Here is an 18,900-nt window from a genome sequence, read left to right on the forward strand (position 1 = left end):
CCAGACGGGAAAAATAATTTTCTGTTGCTGTTGTGTTATAACATGCACTGCACCCTGGGGTGCTGCCACCACAGGCTTCTTCCAGATCAAGTTGGGGCAACAGCTTTCAAAGTCAGCAGCACAGATAGAAAGGTGCGATTGTCAATTCTTCTTCCTAAGTAGAGGAGGTGCATAGGAGCTCAGCGATTAACTGCTGAAAAAAAAAGTGGTGAAACTCAGTACCAACTAGAAGCCATACACAGACTTGCTGTGGTTAAGCAGCACTGATGGGTACTCTGTCCTTGCTCAGGAAAACACCATTATTATTTTAAACTGCATCCAAGGACTGGACTGCAGCTCTGAAGACAAATCTGATGCTGAGTTCCACTCTCAGCCTTGTGTTTGATGCAAGGGTTGGGAACATCAGTTGTCTTCCCATCAATTCTTCCGACACAAGGCAAGAAAATCAAACCCTTCCCAGAAAACAAATGGAAAAAGAGATCTGTAATACAAACAGGAATCCACTTCACATGCTTGCTAGGGTCATAAATGTCTTATCTCAGCCTTTTTTCAACAATAGGTGAAGTCACCCAAGTTAGAAGACAGTCTAAGAAATCAGCCTTCCATTAGTAAACTGTAATCACTACATTCAAACCTAGGTGGATTTGATCATACAGTCTCCTCCACTGTGGCACCATGGTCATTTCTCAAATGTTGGCAAGTATAAGCATAACAGGAAAGATACAGCCCTCTAAGCAGGAAAGCCACAACATCCAAAGTTAGCTCTCTAAATAAAAGCTGGGGAAAGGCATGCTGACATGCATTTGACAGCAGGGCTAGCTAGGCAGGCAAGACTACTCTACAGTCTTCCTAGTTCAGCATAGCTCCCTAGCAGCCAATAAACCACCAATAACACCCTCCCCATGTCTTAAAGGGACAGACTAAAGGCAGAAAAGGGATCCTACCTCACCAAGAGGTTCAGGGCCAGGAGCCGCTTGCTCCATTGAGTACGCAAGGGACTGCACTCATCATTCTATTAATACTCCTGGGAATAACTTGGCCAATAAGGAGGCAGGGAAGCAAGCCTGCTGACTCCAGGGCAAACAGCCAAGGATTGTCTGAACATTAGGGGAGGCTGTAGGGGAGAGCGGGAGAGATTATTTTCAATCTGTCCCCTTGCAATCCAATCAATTAAAAGGCACTTGGATTCTCAATCCCATTTTTCCAAAGGACTCCAATGGGCTTAACACTTTGGCCCTGAGACAACAGGCAGACTCTGTAAACATGAATCACTGGCTACAGGCAAGACCAGTTCTGACCTGGTTTAAAGTAGTGGGAAACACACTCCTGGGCTGATCACTAGAAATCTTTTTCAGTCAAGGCTGCTGTATAATTCACAAACTCAGTGATTATGGTCTTATCCCACTTCTCAGCCAAGAGGAGTAACTTACCAGTAAAATCCAAAGAAAGGAAGAAGCTCATAAGGGATGCATGGTATGTCTACTCTGGCTCCTGGCAAGTTGGTGAAAACAGATTCTTTCTGCTAGAGGACAAGGTTAGAAAGACTTGGGGTGCTGAAAAATAGTCAGAAGATGCCAACCCATGAAGGAAACCCTCTAAATCTTCAGTCTAACCCCAAAGACCCAACATTCTGGAAGCATTGAAGAGCAAATCCTGTGCATCTAATTACCCTGGACAATTTCAGAAATTAGAGACCAATGCCAAGGAATCTTTAAGATGATTTCTAAGCTTTGTCAGCCCAGAGACTATTACGTTAGAAACTAGCATGGCTAAAAATTGAAGCCTAAGACAGAGCAGTACAAACTGGAGCTGGCTCAGTTCTCAATAGCTTCCACTGAGGTTAAATTTACAAATCATGCTGAGACATGGTTAAGTCATAAGCCATAACTAATAAACCATTACAAATCACACAGCACACAAATCTCAAAACTAACTACCATATTATGACCTGCTGTAATGTATGGATCAGGTTCTGATCTTAGACACAGTTCAAATAATAACATATTTTTTCCATTACAGACAACTGAGGCTGAGTTGAGCTCCCACCTTACTGCTCCTTGAACACTCTGAACTATATAAATGTAAATGAAAAGTTTCACAAAGGGGAAAATAAAAGAAATCAGGCAACATTTTTGTTGGTCCCTCATGCATAACTTCCCAGCAATACAGTGAGAGCCAGCAGAAGGTAAACAGAGAGCCACTAAATTGGGTTGCTGGGGGGGGGGGGGACACATCGGGGAAGGCCAGGAGATTTGTAAAGTAGGTCCTAGTATTTCCAACAATTTCTGGGATGAGCCTGTGCAACAAACCACTCTACCACATATTCAGTTTTTTTGAACAGAGCTTTAATGGGTGAACCTCAGCAGAGAGAATCTCGCAAGCCTGAATTCCATTTGTCTTGCTCTCTTGCAAGCCAGCATTATAAATGCAAGCTTCAAACTGATGTCTGACACTTTGTCAGCATGATCAGATCTGAAAAGGATGTATGTGAACTGGTTAATAACAGATACACTCACACACATACGTATTAAGGCTGAGTTCAAACAGTACTTTAAGTCAAAGCATCAAATCATATGACAGCTAAGCACCATGTGTGATTTGTAAAAAATGATTGATGATTTGGCATGTACTGTGAATCCAACCTATTATGGTTTATTTAATAAACTGTGGTTAAACACACCAAGGCTTACTATGTGTTAACCCACTCTCATACACATACACCCAACTGATTCCAAAGCAATATTCAGAAGCAAGTCATGTTCATTAACACCAGCAATGTCTCTGGAGGGGAAAGGAAATGAGGACTCTTGTATTCCTATAACCCCCCCAACTTTTGCTGGAGCCTATGTGAGTAAATGAAAGCTAGTACTAATCTATGTACTTCTTTCAAACTTGACTCCCATCATCAGTGGCCTCAGAGTTGCATGCTGTTCATCACCATCACCATCACCATCACCATCACCACCACGTCCTTGCAGAATGAGCCATCTTCCAGACTCTTTGCAGGAAAAGAAGGGTGGTTAAGGAGATTCTTAATCCCTCCCCAATACTTTTCTATCAACAGAGACTCTCCCCAGCATGTCTGCACAGGAATGGGCCTGATTTACTAAAACCTAAGACATGAATCAGATTATCAACATCAGTAATAGTTCATTCAACTCCCTGAGCTTCATCCTGGATTAAGAGATCATATAAACAATACCTGCATCCTCTTTGGAGGGCGGAGTTAGCTATTTCATACTAAGAACTAGTTTTACTGGTGGGCCACTTCTGAAGCAGGCCTAGAGAAGGGCCAGGCAACCTGCTGGTAGCCAGGGACCACATTTAACATTAGGGTGGGCAGTGAGGACCACAGAGAGCAGGAAGATGATATGAAGTGGGTTTAACTGACCATGCTTTTGGATGGGGATAAAATTTTCCATTTTTTTTTCCTGGAGGGGTATTAATTATGTTAAGCCTATTTTAGAGTTTATGCTGCAATATTTGTGTGTTCCCCCCTTCCCCCACTTAAGTAGCTGAAAATCACATGATGACGTTTGGCCACAGAGGAATCCAGAGGTTTTGGGTAAGGGAGTTTGACGGTTGCATATGGCTCTGGTGCTGTAAACCACGCATCTCTGGTCCAGAAGGTCATGACTTCTATTTCTACTAAATAGGTTGTCAGTAAATCCACTCTTACCACTTCCAGCACACACACCCTTGTTTCAGAACTAACAACTGAGGGAACTGTTGGCATTCCCTCTACAGGAGATAGATCTGGCCTCAGGACCTCTAACTGCTAATTGCTAACAGAGAGGGAACAAACCATTTGTGAATGATTCAAGGCATGTCAAACCTTGGGATGGAATGTTATTTTTTTAGCCCAAGTCCAAATAAAACTAGACAATAAAAAATAAGCAATCCCTTATTAAGCTTTCATCATATCCAAATAGAGATTTGGGAGTCCCACTACAAAACTTGTGACTGATCTGGTTAGGGAAGAGCAGCGTCCAGATGTCTAATACATCCTGGAGTATTTGGCTTTTGCAGGCAACAGCTGCTAGCTCAACCAGAGATAAGCCCCTCTCAGTATTGATCACTGGGTTGGGCTTTGAGCATTTCTCAAACTGCGGTCCACCTCTCCCCTCCAGGCCACAGGAAATTAAGAGGAAGCATTTAAAAGCCAGAGAGGTTTCTTTTCCACACTGAAGAAGAGACAAGCCATTTTTCAGATACAATTTCAGACTGCCAGGTGAATACAGTGCGTAGCAGCTTGCCTCTTTGACAGTGCAGACCTTCAAAAGGAGCGCTGTTCTCTCCGTGTTTCACACCAAGATACACTCTAAGGCAGCTACAGGGGGAAAGCTCCATAGCTCACTTCAGAGGCCTGTCTATTTCCAGCACAAAGTTTGCTTCTAAAATGGAGTTATCACGGTGGACTGATTGATTGTACAGCATACTGAACTACAGTCACAAATGAGGATGCATGTCTGTGGTGTCCTAGCTTGTTTCTGGTTTGATTTGCATGCAGTTTAAGATGCAAAGCAAGAGCATTAAAAAAGGAAAGCGAACCAGGACTTGGCTAAACAAGTCCTTGGCTAAACAAGTCCTCAACTTAGTGACTTTGACTTGTTTAGCAAATAGTAGCTAATGTGAATAAAAATTTAATGCAAGGGTTGGCAATCTCTCAGCAGCTAAAGAGCTCACTTTTTGTTTCAACTTGGAGGAGGCACCTGAAGGCAATGGTGGATGAGTCAGTAACATTTTGACAGCACTAAAGTGGGCAGGGTTCAGATTTCCAATTGAGAACATGATTTTGCTCCTACAGTATAAGAAAAACTCTATTGGCTATCTCATATTTCCTTTCACTAAGCATGAGGGGGCACACAAGACACTCTAGTCAACCTTTCTTCTGCTCAGGAAGAACAAGAAGTTGCCTCCATCTGGAGGAAATGGCCAAAATCCATTGCTGGAAGTTCAGGCAACTAGTATCAACAGCAATAAACATATCATTCACCCAATTAAAGTGAACAGCAGCATTTCTGGACTTGGTGTCTGTGGACCAAGCCTTTTGCTTTAGAAAAGGTTCCTTTATAATAATAGGGGCACAGTCCACAATACCCAGATGATGCTGTAGCCATCAATCTTCAAGCATGAGATGGGCTTGCAAAGCAATACTCATTGAGTAAATTCCCTATTTTCACTATGCTGCTCTTATGAAATTAATTATATTATTGCTTAGCAGGATATGTGAACTCCAGCAGAAACATTCAGTAGGGTAAATACATGTCCTGCAAGATGCAGCCTGTGCCTAGTGGTAGACCCAACCAAGTCTTGCCCAAGCTGTGCACTCAAACAAATGCAGCAAAAGTGTTACTCCAAAGAGCCACGGCTGCATTACCCAAGAGGTCCCTGGCTGCTGCCAGGGATCCAAGCACTGGATCCTAAGACAGCTTTATGATAAAGTTAATCCCATCCAGGTAATGTAAAGACAAGACAGCACTGGAACCTATTTCAGGATTACATGTCCCTAGAAAGGAATGCAATGATAGGAAGCACAAGAATGAACTGCACAAGGATGGGTTTAACAAAGCTAAAGCAGCGGAAAGCCTTTCCCCCACCAACTCTCACCAGCCCAGACCAGAGGATCCAGCAGAAGTTGGGAACTGACCTTTTTTTTAGTTTGTCTTCTGTATATTCAATGCTTTTTTCCAACCAAGGCCAGTCTATTGAGCTGTACAGGTCAGCAAGATTCAGTACACTGTTATTTAAAACAGAGATATGCCAAGAAGGATTTAACCTGTGATGATCTTTTTTAAGAAGCAGATTTCTAGCTCTCATAACTGTTTGGACAACATGGACAACAATTACTAAAGACTCAGAAACTCAGATTCAGATGGATTTGTGCAGGATTCTGGGTGTTGTTTTTTTTTGCACAAGACTGTGCAACATAGTCAAAGCAGTTGTCTGGATCTAGCAACTACTATCATTATCTACTCCCCATATGCCTTTGAAGTTTCATCCAAATTGCTGTTTTCCCTTCATCACATCTGCCCTCAACAATCTGTAAAGTGGACTTGGGAAGGGAGGACCTGCTCTCTATACCAGGCTCCAACAGAATGAAAACGCAAAGAGCTGAACCAGGACATTTTAGATGGGAACATGATATACCATAACAGGCAGTAGTAACACTGGGACTAAGCTTATTTATGGCTAGGTTCTCACATAGCACTAAACCAACCTTGGGGAAGGGATTTGGTTTTTTGCTCAGCATGTTCTTGAACTTATCCTTTATGATTTCTAAACTATAGTTTATGGCTCAGTATGGGGTGTGAGCTCAGCCAATTGCATTTTATTCAAGAAACCACAATTAAGCAAACACATCTTAGGTTCCTGAATGTTGGCCAGAAATCAAAAGGGAGTTAAGGCAAAAGTACCAGGGTGCAGACATGACTAGAAATCTTCTATCAAAGCAATTTCACTTAGGCTTTAGCTCCCCCTAAGCAAGGCATGGTTTAAAACTAGCTTATAAAGTCCATAAAAATCACCAGTGTGGAACCAAATGAAGCTGTCTTTGTGGTATAATGGTTAGAGGGAAGGGCTGGGATGGAGAAACCCAATTTCAAGTCCCTTTCTCTAAGCCAACCATCACTATTTCTAAACCCCACCATGATAAATATGAGGAATGCCACATATGTTCTCTTGAACATCTCAGAAAACACAGGATGTAATGTAAATATATGCTAGCAAATTCATCATAAAAGGAGGACACCAAGGACTGGTGGACTATCCACCCTCTTTTGCAACCCATTTTCTTACTGAGGAGAGTTAGAAAGAGCTATCTGAGAAGTAAAGCAGGTTAGCAGAGAAGAAAAGAATGATCTATTCCTTCATTGCCAGTCTCCTCACTTGCCCACAGAAAAGTCTTGGTTGCCTGTGGCTATCCAGCAGACTTAGCGGGCAATTTTTGTTTTATTCAAATCGACAGATTTAACTGCGAGAACCTTTCCTTTGAAAAAAAAGCTCGCCTAAAGGAAAGGTTGAGATTCCACACTTCATCTTCCATCTCTAAGGGAGCTAAGTGTAGCAACCCTGTGTATACACACATTTCAGCTCTCTACCACACCTTTAATACTACTTAGAGCCACTGCATTTACACAGTCTGAGCACTGATGATTACAAGATTTGTAGCAAAGTATATTTTAGGCTCTCGATCATCATCTGAACAACAGGTTAGAGGACTGACATTATAAAATATTACTGATATTAAAAAGAAAAAAAGGATGGATATGCAAATTGTGCTGTAGCACACTCCTATCAGAAATGCTAAGCTAATAATGTAGTTTGTTGGACTCTGGCTTATGCACTGTGTGAACTCAACTACTTTTATCTGACCATGATTAAACAAACCATGACTTAGTGCAATGGTGCATCCAGTCAATGAGTCAACTGTCTTGTTTAAACCAACTACACCTGTTGGTTTAAACAAGACAGTTAAGCAATGCCAGAAAAAAAGCCTAGGCATTACCTCCTGCTTCACGTCTCCTTTTGTAAAGGCTTTTTATAAAATGCCCAAATGAGAGCCTATTCCTATGGTAAAAACTGAAACACCCTATCCCTGTATCCCTACCTCCACCCTTTATGTAAGAAAACTGTAACTCCATCTTTTCTGTACCTTCAGCAACTAGCTATCAGCCACATCCTATATCAGTTTGGGCCTCAACTATCTCCACCTGGCTGTACCTTTCATATGCTGAAATATAGCTCCCTAGGGCAGGCTGAGCACCAGTCTTCATGGCTGCTCCTCTCCACCAGGGAACTATTTCCTTACATGTCCATTACATTCCAAAAACATACAGTCTGGGGAAAACTGGCAAAGCTATCTTTTTTAAGTCAATATTTAGTAACAGTAAATATAATGGGGCGTTGTTTTTATTTTATCCACACAGCACGAGCAAGAAAAGGACAAAAAGCAAGCTGAAATAAATGCCTAGCCAAGTCCTCTCCTTCCACCTCCATTCTGGCCATCTGACAGACCCGGGATAGCCAAGTGATAATCACAGGCCTTTAGAGGTTCTACCAAGTTCTCAAATTGTGTCCATTTTTTTTTAATTGTTCACAGTTGCACAAGCAAAAAACAGTAATTGTGCCTTCTATTTCATTCCACTAGGCATACATGTATATATCCAGCTCCCAACTCATATGTAGCCAACATGCACTGCCCAATGCAGAACACGGAAAAAGTTGCTCATGCCTGCACTGCTGCGTTACTGCCTCATACCCACTCCTGAAGGGCAATGGACAACAGCCAAAATGTCTCTTCGGAAAATCTTTGACCAAGCAATATCGGTTTTCCAGCTTCCTCTCTTCCGATCCCCCAATCCAAAAGCAATTTGGTATGATGCAAATACATGAACTCCACATCCACGGAGCCTTTACTGTTAAGCAACGCCAAAGGTATTCTAAAGCCTATTACTGAGTAAGGTTGTGCAGTGTTTCCGATTCAAAGGCAAAAACAATGCTTCGGAGGATCTGGGGCATGGATCTAGCAGTTGTCTAAAACTCATCTTTTCCCAGGATCCTGAGACAGCTCAGGAAGGCCGCCATGCAATCCCAGGAAGAGTTGCAGCTGCTTTAAGGAGCTGCAAACAGGTGCCATGTTTGTGTCATGTGCACCCCACAGCACCTTTGTGTACTTAAATCAGAAAGGTAGCACTGCGCTCTTAATGAGGAAATTCAGGGTGCCTGGAGGCTGCAATGCTGGCCCTGCTTGATGTATAAGGAAGATTTATTTTATTTATTTATTTAAATGACTTATAGAGCCAACCACGCCACAGCAGTGATTCTGGGCGGCATACAACAGTTAAAACCACCACAACAAATAATCTATGAGGGGGAGAAGATGGCTACCCCTGTAATGATAATTATAAGATTTAACAGACATGTGGCTATTTGTGCTTTGTACAGTACTAAGTACCTTGCTACTACAAGACAAAAAAATCTAACAACAGAACAGACATTCGAGGCCCAAGCAGTCAGGAGCTCTTCAGAGAGACAAGCAATCAGTATTCACAGCAAAGTTCTTATCATCAGAATAGAAGTTTGGGTTGTTGTTGTTGTTGTTGTTAAGGGTCACAATGCTGACCTTTGGCAGAATTTTATGCCAAGAAAGGCTGAGGCCTGCATGTATTACAGAAATTGGGCAAAGACAGGCAAAGTTGCTTATTAAGCATAATTTATTATTCTAGCCAAGATGAGGGCCAACAAACTACAAAAGGGAATTAAGATGCCTACAGAGGCCCATCTTTCCCTTCTGAGCTTTTGCAGTGTTATTCAAACATTGCTGAAGTCTACCTTCGCAAGGCAGGAAGAAGTGGGAGGAGGCAAATCATCTTCTGTATTCAAGGGGAGAAGTGGAAGGTGGCGATGAATAAAAGCTGAAAGGGCAGGGATCCTGAATTTGTACTTCTGAAATGGTAACCAAAACAAAGAAAAACCAAGATAAATGAGTCTGGGTGTAGCCCAGAGGGGAAAAAGTGTATGCTTCAGTACTCAAAGTCCCATTGCATACATCAAAGTGCACTTAAAAACACATTTAACCTTAAGTAAATCTCAATAATTCAAATAAGACTTATTCCCAATACAGATGAGTAAAAACTGCAGCCTGTGATATTTGCAGGACAATTAAAGAACAGTGGTATACTCTTTAAGATTTTGTTCAGCAGTTAAGTACATGGAATTAAGCCTTGAGGCAAGGAAAAATGTCTTTAGTTTTATTAGCATGGAGGATGGCATGTAGTTATAATGCAGGCCTTAAACCAATGTTTAAAGTCCATCCATTAGGTGGTCCTGGGAAAATGGCAGTATCCCACCAACTGTTCCCCATCTGCTTTATAAAGGAGGAGTTCTCCCATAGTTACTGGAAGAATGAAAGAGAAATGCCATCGCAGCCAATGAAGAATGATAGAAACAGAGCAATACAAGCCACTGGATTAAATAGTGGAGATGGTCATGAGAGACCACAATCAACCTCTCACTCAAATATGATGTCCATCAATACTGCCTATGTAGATTTAATCAAAAATAAGGCCTACTGGACTCAATGAGACTCCCTCCCCAGACAGTTTATCCTGCAAATGAATAAAAAGGGAATCAAAAGTCTGGATGCAATAGTATAATGTTCTCCACTGTCTCTGTTATATTGTTTTCTTTCATGTATTCAAAATGATGCCAGTTGGCTCACTTACCTGCATCAGGCACAGCTCTTTTCTCTTGTGGACATTTTTTCTGCAAGTGCTTTGCAAGTGTGCTGGGATCTGCCTTGCGTGGGTGGCTGAAGTAGATACAGGGTGGCAACCTGGTACCATTTTCAGTTATAACTCTCCTGATTCCTAATCCTCAATTATGCTGGCTAGAACATACTATTGAAAACATCTGAAGCACTGTACCGGCCACCCCAAGAAATAACTTTTTGGTTCAGTTCTGATTCTGCTCACAGTTAGTTCAGCAGCAAACCAAACTCAGGAGTAACTAAAACCCACTGACCAATAAAAGCCATTAAACAAAAAGACAGTTATTCAATTAGAGTCTAAAAAGTCCAAGAATATTAAAAAGAGAAGAATAAAGGTTTCATTGGAAGCAAGCCTTCCCAAGTCCCTTGTCTTCTGAAAACTGAGCAGCTAAGATGTCAATGCAGTTCTCTCTGCAGAGTCCTGAGACTTGGCCCAAGTGCCAACTCCATCGAGTGCCAAAAGCCAATCATCCCTGCTTCAGTTGGCAAGGAAAGAAATAAGTAGGAAGGGGAAAGCCATATCAACCCAGAACTAAGTTCCCACAAATTCTGTAGTGTTCTAATGAGCACGCTTGATAGACAAAAACATCTTCCTCCAAGGCTTAGAAGCCAAATGAGGACAGGATAACTAGACATGGTAGCTGCTAAGTTGTCAGCTCCAGCAGGACAAATAGTAAAGCAGCTTGACAAGAAGGAAATCTGGCCTAATGAATTCTAGGTTACATATATGGGGAGAAACACAGGAAGATCCAGCTAGGCCCCCTCCCTTTTTGCAGGCTTCTGCACCAAATCACTCCAGGGTAATCTGGCCAGCAGCTGCCCCAAAGCAGTTCCTCTCAAGACAACCCTAATCCATGCCAACCTCCCAGCATCGTCACAAGAACCATTTACCTACCAACACATTATTAGTTGCAGACGCAGCGCTGCGTGAAGAGAGGAGATGGAAGCCCCCCCCCCCAATTACATCATCAGGCTTGTGAGGCAGCAGGTGATAACACCAGGTCTGGAGGTGGAAAGTGAGAAAATGAACTCCCTTCCACCCTGACCAAGAGCAGCTGGAATTCCTGAACAGAAATGGCTCACTGCAATTTGTCCTCCTTTGGAATTTAATTTCTTCTCCCTTTTTCCTAGGCAGAAAGCATGCTGGATCCCTATCACATTCTCTCCACACACATTTTTTCACATGGTTTCTGGGGGAGAGAAAAGGAAGAGGACACAATCCTTTTTCATGTTTATAAAGTGCAAAAGAAAAAAAGGATTCTGTGATTTTCTAGGCAAAGCTCACATCCAGTTCTAATCCCCTCTCCAATACCATGAAAAGAATGCCAAAAGCTGTATGATCCAGAGGAAGGGTGATGAAATAAAACTTAGCAATTTACAAAGAATTATTACTTTGAAAATCAGAAGGGTAAAAGATTTCTCACCTCCAAGAGAGATTACTTATATGCATCCATGATAACGATTAGAGAGAGAAAAAAAGGCAATTTAAAAAGTCAATCTGAGCACAAAGCAAAGAACAAGAGAATGTCCCTAAGAAGAGAAGGAATGAAAGATTCACCCAGCAAGTCCAAACAGAAATGCACCTCTTAGAGAGGGACATCTAACCCTGAATCATCAGTCACAAGGTGAATATTAAATGCATGGACTGAATCTCAAAAAGGTCAAAGACAATGAAAAGCTTGGAACAAAAAGGAAGGCCTGACAGGAATGGGGAATCTTCAGGGCCTGGCAGTTAACTGGGAGAGGTAGCTCTGGTAGATGTGGAAAAGGGGAGCGGGGGCACTCAATAATACAGATGGGGCATAAAGTGGTGAAGGCTCAGGATCCTCTGAAGTTCAACCCTATCTCTTCTTAATTTCAGCACCAACTTATGCAGGATATACCAGGTTTTAAACCCTGACTGAAGGGGTGGATCCCAGGGACTTTGTAGGAAGAGCACGAAACCAGGGAAGGAGGATTAAGAAGAAAGTCTGGATCTCTAATATCTTGAGCTAAAATAGCTTCCCTTTGGGCCAACGAAGCAGGATCTGATTCATGCAGCTCTGTTGAGGAAGAGTTTAGAAACAGACTAGGGATAAATATGGAATAGCAACAGAGAGATGAAAAACAGATCAACATGAACCCTACTTTTTCCTAATGAGAGAAAGACACCAAATATTTTAACAAGAACTCAGTAATTCATAAAGCAGTGCATTAGGAGGTGGGGTGTTCAGGCCATAAAAGAATTCAAGAAAGGTCAACAAGACCGCTTGCACGATCAGATCTGTTGTATGAAAACGGGCGATCCGGTCTAAACGCAGGGAGAATGATCTCTCAGGAAGAAGATTCAGAACAAAGGGTCAAAGGTCATGCTGGATTCCACAACCCCCTCCCCCCCCAAATCTTTCCTCAGTAAAGAAACGTCTCTTACCTTGGCGGCGGCTACTGCTATTGCGAGTCCCAGTAATCCTCGGCCATGGCCGCCAGCATGGGCCGCCTCTAAACTCGGCACCCCTCAACCACCCATGGTCACCCCCAAGCCCGGGTCTGCTCGACTCCTCCCTCCCAGCTCCGTGGAACCACCCCCAGCCCAGCCACCTCCCACCCTACGACTGACCAACGCCAACCCCCTGGCTGGGCTTCACTCTCCCCTCCCCTTTAGAGCGTACCATTCCCTACAACATGGGTAAAACCATGAGAAAAGCTGGAGGCCGTGCACAATTAATGTTACCCCACACTTAAAGAAGGAAAGGGAAGAAACGGAACAAACACTTCAGTCATTCCCAGAAATACAGAGCCTTATGAATCTGTGCGAGAACAATAAAGAATCCCCCTCTTTCATTTCATGTGGTAGAATCTCAGCCTTATCATTTTCTGAGATGTGAGGGGGGAATCTCTCCCTAATAAAAACGTTAATATTTTCTTCTGTATTTGATCAGATATTGACTTTGTGCAATCCGTTTGCAATAAATGTAATTCGCTTTACTTGAGATCTTTCAGATGTGCGGTAGACACTAAATGACTGGCCTATTCTCCATGTGCATCGCAATGGTACATTCCACATCATTTTTTTCCCCCAAGTAACCGTTCCTCTTAACCACTAGCAGACGTTGCCCCATCACCATTCGCTGATGGGGTGGGGGGTGTTTTTAGTTTCGGAAAACAGGTAGTGGCAACTCATCACTTTCCAGTGGGTTGAATATAAAGCATCTTTTTAGTCGGGACCCTGCAAATTGGTCGAGACGCATGTAGGTCACAATTATCTTCCCAAACCCAAAATACTGTACAGGCTTAAGCGAAACTGCTTTACTAGCGGCAGAAGGATGGATTGTGCGACAATTAATCAACGTCGTATTAATTAGTAATAGTATAATACAGTCGTGATGAGTTAAATGAAGTAAATGACACTCGGGTTAGCCCAAAAGTATTTATTGGTGGGGAGAATTACAACGATTAAATTTTGTTCTCACAAGCTACCTTAAGCGATGCAATTGAGCCGTAGAGCGTAGGGTGCAGCGATCAGCAGCAGAATTTGGAACGTTCGTCTAGAATTTCAGTGCATTGTTTTAACATTCTGAGCTCTTCCTGATATCTGAGAACAATGAAGGAAAGACGACAATAAAGCCGGGACTTAGCTCGCTTGAGATTCACAGTGGTTTCGCCCTCACAATACACAAACTGGATGGCTCCTAGCCGTTTTCACACTTTGCACCACCAAATTGGTGTCATCAAATGGTTTTTTCTTCCTGTTGCAAGCAATCTGTTCAGCAAATAGAGGTTTTAAAGTGTTACCAATTATGTTTTGCGTTGCTATGCTTTCTAATAGCTTTATTTAATCTCCACTTTTTAATTACAGTACTGAAAGTTAGAGCAGGATCTAAGAACGGGGAGTAGAAATGTATTTTTGTCTATTGTAGCCTCAGATGGCTAGCTAACGTGCCCTACCTCTGTGGTATCTCTGTGGCATTAAGCCTTGCTTCTGGGCCTTGATCTGGGAAGTTAAAAGTTTGAGCCAGGAAGGACTATAATTGAACAGAAGAGACGGTAATAAGAGCCAGTGTGTTGCTCTGCTGAGTTTTTCAGAAGTTTTTAAAGTCCAAAATGGCTGCTGTCATAGTAACAAGTGAGGACAGTGACCGAGGACAGAGTATCCAGTTAGGTCATAGTCACCATTCTGAAGGCTGTTATTTCCCACAAAACTTTATCTTCCAGCCAATGGTCCCAGAGTGAAAAAGTTTGGATTAAAAGGGGCAAACTGGACCCCACAGAGATATGAGTTGGAAGGATTCATTTGTCTAATCTCTTAGTGCAGAAATCCAATTTAAATTATCATTTACAACCAATAGCTCTTCTGCTCCAGCAAAGGGGAGTTAACTACACTCTCCATGGTTAAACTGCTTTTACCATTAAGAAGTTTTTCCTAACATTTAATTCAAATCTGACTTTTTATAACTTAACCTCTTTATTCTGTGTCCTGAGCTCTGTGTTGGAGAATGGGGAGACTCATTTTCTGAGTTCTACCTTCAAATAACTTGCAGAATGCTCTCCCCCCTTCCATCTTTTCTCTACACCCGTGTTTTTTCAACTTTTTTCTCAGGGCCACTTCTCACTTTTAAAAATTATGGAGGAGCCCAAAATAGCTTTTGTTTGTATGGGTTATATCAGTGTTGTCCAAACTTGGCCACTTTAAGATGAGTGGACTTCAACTCCCAGAATTCCCCAGCCAGCATGTAGGAAAAGATCCCCCATTCCTGTCAGGCCTTCCTTTTTTTCCAAGCTTTTCATTGTCTTTGACCTTTTTGAGATTCATGGCTGGCTGGGGAATTCTGGGAGTTGAAGTCCACTCATCTTAAAGTGGCCAAGTTTGGACAACACTGGGTCATATTTATCAGTATTTACTGTATTAAAAGTTAAAATTGACGCATTCGCTGCTGCTACTGCTTCTCACAATTGTTTGATGGGATTTTAATATTTTTTAATGTCGGCTGGAAAATAATTTTGATTTTGTGGACCCCCAGGGGTCCTAGGACCATACTTTAAGAAACACTGCTCTAAACTAAAGTTGCTAGTTCCTTCAGTCTGTCCTCACAGGAGACTTAGTTTATAATCCCTTGATCCATCCCATTTCCCTTTTTTGCATCTGTTCTAATTTCTCTTTCTTGAAATACCCAGAACTGGACACAGTGTTAGAAATGGGGTGTGAGCAGGGCAGAATAGAATGAAATTATTCCTTCTTATTTTGGGGAAAGTGTATTTCCCTTGATTCAGTCATTTGCCTTTTTGGTAGCCACATCACACTGCTGATTCACTTTCAGCTTGTGATCACTTCAGATCCAAGATCATTTTCCCAAGTGTACTTAGCTAAATACCCCCATCCTATCCTTGTATGTTTGTTTCCTCAGTGAAGAGCTTTGCTAAAATCACTTCTATTATTGTAGCCCACTACAATAATGTCATGATCATAGAGCTTGGGATGTAGCGTGTGACACAACTGTACCAATAACATCAAGAATATTTGGTGATGCTACTACATCCTTGCAGTCATAGAAGACAACAACTGTGATGCTGCTACTGCGGGACTGACTGTGACAAACTCCTTACTCTTGTAGAAGATTTTTGTCTGGAAAAGCAGGATGTAATTATCTCAGTAATAATTCAGGGCTGTGTAGTAGATTTTCAATCATTCATTTTTTAAAGAAGGTCTTCAACCACATAGTGTAGTCTCAACTCTAGATTTTTTAAAAACTATATTGATAGTGATCCTTTTCTAACTGGCTTTAGGCCTCTTAATTTTGCTGGAAATAATCTAAGTTGCTTGGACAAGGATAGGAGTGGTAACGTATTGTTATGCTGGCCAAGTCCTTCTTTGCATGGTGGACCCAGAGGAATTCCTGTTCAGAGCCTTGGCTATTGTTCTGTCTCAGCCTCTTTCAACCTAGTATATTCCAGACAGGCTAGATTATAACATCCAGAATTGCGAGCCATTGGTATGCAGTTCTTGATGAAGGGCTGTATTTTTAAAATTCTGTTTTCTCTAGTACTTTAGAGTTGATGGCTGTTTTGTTATATTTGTTATCGATATAAACATTTTTAAATTAAATTCTCATTTTAGATAAGTCAGAAAGGCCGAAATAAATAAAATCTGAATCGATAGCACTGTCCTCGCTGCTCTTTATTATTCTTTTAATAAATTAAAAACTAAATCTGTCAATTGATGCAGATGTTTTATTGCTGCCATTTTGACCTGACCAATGCCAGCTTTTCCATAAAGCACGAGTGAAAGGGTCCTAATTCATTTCAGATTCCTACCTGCCAGGACTAAATAAATCAAAGGAAAGGTGAAAAGGGAACAGATGGAGAAAGCCATTTTTCTGCCTCCTGGTAGCAAGCTTGCTGTGATCAATCTTCTGCCAAGATTGTCAGCTGTAAATATTTCAATGATGGTAGTGTATAAAAAGAGTTCTGATGGCATCTCGATTCCATGCTTGCTCACATGCATGTTCGTACTGTTGAGAGTTTTCATTTTGGAGGTCGGTGCAGAGGGCACAGTGAAAAAGCTGCTTTTGTTTCATAGATAAGGATCAGAGAAATGGTTTAGTAACAGATTTTGAAAGGCCTTGGAACGAGGGCTACCAGATTCAGGCTACAAAAATCCAGAGAGCAACAAGAAGTTAGCACACCCTATACCTCTTTGCTGTCATCCAGTGGCCATTCAGATGTTTGCAGTCCAAATCTCGTAGCCTTACCAGGAACCATCCCATATTATCTGCTCATTTCTCTCAGGCATTGGCTACCAAAATTGCATAGCATTTATAGCAAAGGACAAAATAAGGTACTGTAGGTTCCATAAGGGGCCATCGTTAGGGGTTTATGGGGACTGAATTCCAAAACATCTGGACAACATCAGATTGCTTAGCTATAACCATGATTTGTTGAATAAGCCACAAAGTCCAACACCAATTACATCTCATTACAGCTTAGAGTGTTGGGTGAACCCAACTAGCATCAGTCAGTCATGGCAGCAAACGTATCACCATTAGCCCTAGTCCTGGTAGACTGCTTTTTCTCTTCTCCTCCTGTTTGAAAACCACATAAGTAAAGACTGAAATTGAATAAGAACAATATAAAAACCTGGTTCATACTTATTAAGCCACATTTTAAGCATGGTTTATTGTCTAAGCCATAATTGGCTGGGTTCACACAATATGTTGAGTTACAAACTATTATTATTATTATTATTATTATTATTATTATTATTATTATATCTGTATGACTCTCAATTACTCTGGGCAACTCACAACAATCAAACAAAGAAATTACAATAAAATCAATAAAAAATAAAAAGATGGCAAGCATGATGAAGTGAGGGGTCTCCCTCTCCCTCACCAAAGGCCAGGATGAAATCACAAACTATGGTACATAAACCATAGATCAGATTCATATAACACTCTAAGGCAAAATCAAACAGTGGGAGTCCACTTGCCAAATCTGGCACTAATAAACTTTTTAACAGCAGACAGGAGCCATCTTCAAGTTTTCTCTGCATTAGAACCTAACCTGCCTTATGAGACATGCAGTTTTATATGTTAGCTAAGTTATACAACAAGGCTAAAATATAGTTGGCTGATTTCTAACTCATTGGCTGGGTTTGCATTACATGCTTGCCCATGCTTAACTAACTTGATCCAGTTTTCTTGCTTCATATGACATGCTGAACTAGAAACTAACTAAGAGCTGGAATGAATGGATGAATGAATGAATGAAGCTAAAATCTGATTAGTTATATTGTTATTTGCTATACTGTACAAACAAAGCCTATTTTTGTGCAGACACAGCAAATGCAGTTAGTTTATGATGCTGTATGTTTCTTAAACCCAGGCAATGGCATTAATTCAGGGAACTATAGCAAAGTAAACCACACATTAAAAATACTTATATATATCTTCTCCATCTTTGTGAAATCTAGGCTGGAATCAGGTACAACAAGGATGTCTCACTCTCCAAATGTCACAGGACTTCAACTTCCAGAGGCTCAGCCAACAAGACCAATGGTATGGGATACTGGGAGTTGTATTTCAGCACCCAGCAATCTGCAGAGGTTGCCCTCCCACCCCAAGGAGAGGCAAGATGCCTACCTGTAATTATTAAATATCAGCTGCGGTCCTGTTGTGATCAACACTAGCATCTAGAGAAGCTAGGTTAGTGGGTATCCCAGATAAGATCCCTTCACTTTTACACTGAGTGTAACAAACTAGGCTTTTCCTTTTGACAAGATCTACAGGGGGCAAAAAAGTATTTAGTCAGCCACCAATTGTGCAAGTTCTCCCACTTAAAAAGATGAGAGAGGCCTGTAATTTCCATCATAGGTATACCTCAACTATGAGAGACAAAATGAGAAAAAAAATCCAGAAAATCACATTGTCTGATTTTTAAAGAATTTATTTGCAAATCATGGTGGAAAATAAGTATTTGGTCACCTACAAACAAGCAAGATGTCTGGCTCTCACAGACCTGTAACTACTTCTTTAAGAGGCTCCTCTGTCCTCCACTCGTTACCTGTAGTAATGGCACCTGTTTGACCTTGTTATCAGTATAAAAGATACCTGTCCACAACCTCAAACAGTCACACTCCAAACTCTACTATGGCCAAA

The 18,900-nt window shown here is 41.5% G+C and overlaps 1 protein-coding gene across 6 annotated transcripts in view; it reads right to left on the reverse strand.

Moving 5' to 3' along the window:
- CDK16 (cyclin dependent kinase 16) overlaps positions 1–12,855 on the reverse strand; it is a 59,083-nt gene extending 46,228 nt beyond the window's left edge. For 2 of the 6 annotated variants that reach the window (XM_088137867.1, XM_088137869.1), the window contains exons 1-2: positions 12,681–12,853; positions 9,334–9,447 (exon numbers count right to left, since the gene is read on the reverse strand). In XM_088137867.1, coding sequence (XP_087993993.1) covers positions 9,334–9,371 — 38 coding nt within the window. In that variant the 5' untranslated portion in view covers positions 9,372–9,447; positions 12,681–12,853. Of the gene's footprint in view, positions 1–9,333; positions 9,448–12,680 lie in introns of all 6 variants that reach the window. The other 4 variants (XM_088137866.1, XM_088137865.1, XM_025163646.2 and 1 more) reach the window with 4 other exon arrangements.
- Between the last annotated feature and the right edge of the window lie 6,045 nt (positions 12,856–18,900).

The sequence above is a fragment of the Python bivittatus genome, unplaced genomic scaffold, assembly GCF_059951505.1.
Source record: "Python bivittatus isolate LINGU-HERP-01145 unplaced genomic scaffold, Pbiv_v1 ctg000220_np1212, whole genome shotgun sequence".
NCBI lineage: Eukaryota > Metazoa > Chordata > Lepidosauria > Squamata > Pythonidae > Python > Python bivittatus.